The sequence below is a fragment of the Mandrillus leucophaeus genome, unplaced genomic scaffold, assembly GCF_000951045.1.
Source record: "Mandrillus leucophaeus isolate KB7577 unplaced genomic scaffold, Mleu.le_1.0 Scaffold578, whole genome shotgun sequence".
Classification (NCBI taxonomy): Eukaryota; Metazoa; Chordata; class Mammalia; order Primates; family Cercopithecidae; genus Mandrillus; species Mandrillus leucophaeus.
Window position 1 is genome coordinate 1 of NW_012106230.1, and position 1,864 is coordinate 1,864.

General features: G+C 51.3%; 1 protein-coding gene across 1 annotated transcript in view; it reads left to right on the forward strand.

Annotated features, from left to right (window-relative positions):
- Positions 1-917: 917 nt before the first annotated feature.
- LOC105552904 overlaps positions 918-1,864 on the forward strand; it is a gene marked incomplete at its 5' end in the record, with an annotated part of 4,470 nt that continues 3,523 nt past the window's right edge. The window contains 2 exon segments of the mRNA XM_011998730.1: positions 918-1,372; positions 1,374-1,860. Of these exon segments, the coding sequence (XP_011854120.1) occupies positions 918-1,372; positions 1,374-1,860 (942 nt within the window).

Here is a 1,864-nt window from a genome sequence, read left to right on the forward strand (position 1 = left end):
TGCCCCTCCCCCAGCCTCACTGCTGCCTTGCGGTTAGATCGCAGACTGCTGTGCTAGCAATGAGGGAGGCTCCGTGGGCGTGGGACCCTCCCGGCCAGGTGTGGGATACAATCTCCTGGTGCCCAGTTTGCTTAAAGCGCAGTATTGGGGTGGGAGTTATCTGATTTTCCAGGTGTTGTGTGTCTCAGTTCCCCTGGCTAGGAAAGGGGATTCCCTTCCCCCTTGCACTTCCCAGGTGAGGCAATGCCTCGCCCTGCTTCAGCTCTGGCTGGTCGGGCTGCAGCAGCTGAGCAGCACCGATTGTCTGGCACTCCCAAGTGAGATGAACCCAGTACCTCAGTTGAAAATGCAGAAATCACCGGTCTTCTATGTCGCTCGCACTGGGAGTTGGAGACTGGAGCTGTTCCTATTCGGCCATCTTGCTCCGCCCTCTAAACTTATATTTTAAAGTGTAATGCTTGAAACACTTTAGAAATCTGTTTCTTTCTCTTCAAGAAAATACACATGAAGATTTCAGAGGAAAATAATTCCCTATGTTTAATTACAATTAGAGTATCAGATTGGGTGCAGTGACTCATACCTGTAATCCCTGCACTCCGGGAGGCTGAGGCTGGAGAATAGCTTGAGCCCAGGAGTTTGAGACCAGCCTGAGCAAGAAAGAAAGACTCCATCTCTACAAAAAATATAAACATTAACTGGAATAGTGGAATGGGCCTGTAGTTCTAGCTACTCAGGAGGCTGAGATGGAGGAATCACCTGAGCTTGGGAAGTAGAGGCTGCAGTGAACTGTGATCACGCCACTGCACTCAGCCTGAGTGACAATGTGAAACCCTGTCTCAAAAAAAAAAAAAGAACCTCAATGACAGTTAGGTAATTCCTACCTCAGAAACAAAGTCCTCCCTCTTTATTTTACTCAGGCAATAAAGCAACTCAGTCAAGGAAGGCTCAGTGCTTCCTATCCTTTTGCACAAGATGTGCTTGCATGGAAACCTGTCTTCAACCAGTCTAGTCTCACTGAGTTTGTGTTCCATGTGTTCACCACAGTCCCTGAATTTCAGGTTCTTCTCTTCCTTCTCTTCTTCCTTCTCTACTTGATGATCCTCTGTGGCAACACAGTCATCATCTGGGTTGTGTGCCTACACAGCGTTCTCCGAACCCGGATGTATTTCTTCTTGTCCAACCTGCCCTTTGTAGAGATCTGCTACACCACCATTGTGGTGCCCTTGATGCTTTCCAACATTTTTGGGGCCCAGAAGCCCATCCCACTGGCTGGATGTGGGGCCCAAATGTTCTTCTTTCTCACACTTGGTGGTGCTGACTGTTTCCTCTTGGCGATCATGGCCTATGACCGCTATGTGGCCATCTGCCACCAACATGACCTGCAGGCTGTGTGTGCAGAAGCTGCTCGGCACCGTGGGTCTGGCCTTCTTCCTCTCCCTGCGGTTCACCGCCTTAATCTTCACCCTGCCCTTCTGCGGCCACCGCCGGGAAATTAACCACTTCCTCTGCAATGTACCGCCCATCCTGTGCCTGTCCTGCACCGACATCCGCGTGCACCAGGCTGTCCTCTACGTCGTGAGCATCCTCGTGCTAACCGTCCCCTTCTTGTGCATCTGCGTCTCCTACGTGTTCATCACCTGCACCATCCCGCACATCCGTTCTGCCGAGGGCCGCCGCCGGGCCTTCTCCACCTGCTCCTCCCACCTTACCGTGGTCCTGCTGCAGTATGACTGCTGTGCCTTGGTATACTTGCGTCCCCAGTCCAGCTCCTCTGTAGATTAAGACCGCCAGTTTGCCCTTGTTTACACCTTTATCACACCATTACTCAACCCTTTGGTTTACACCCTTAGGAACAAGGATGTCA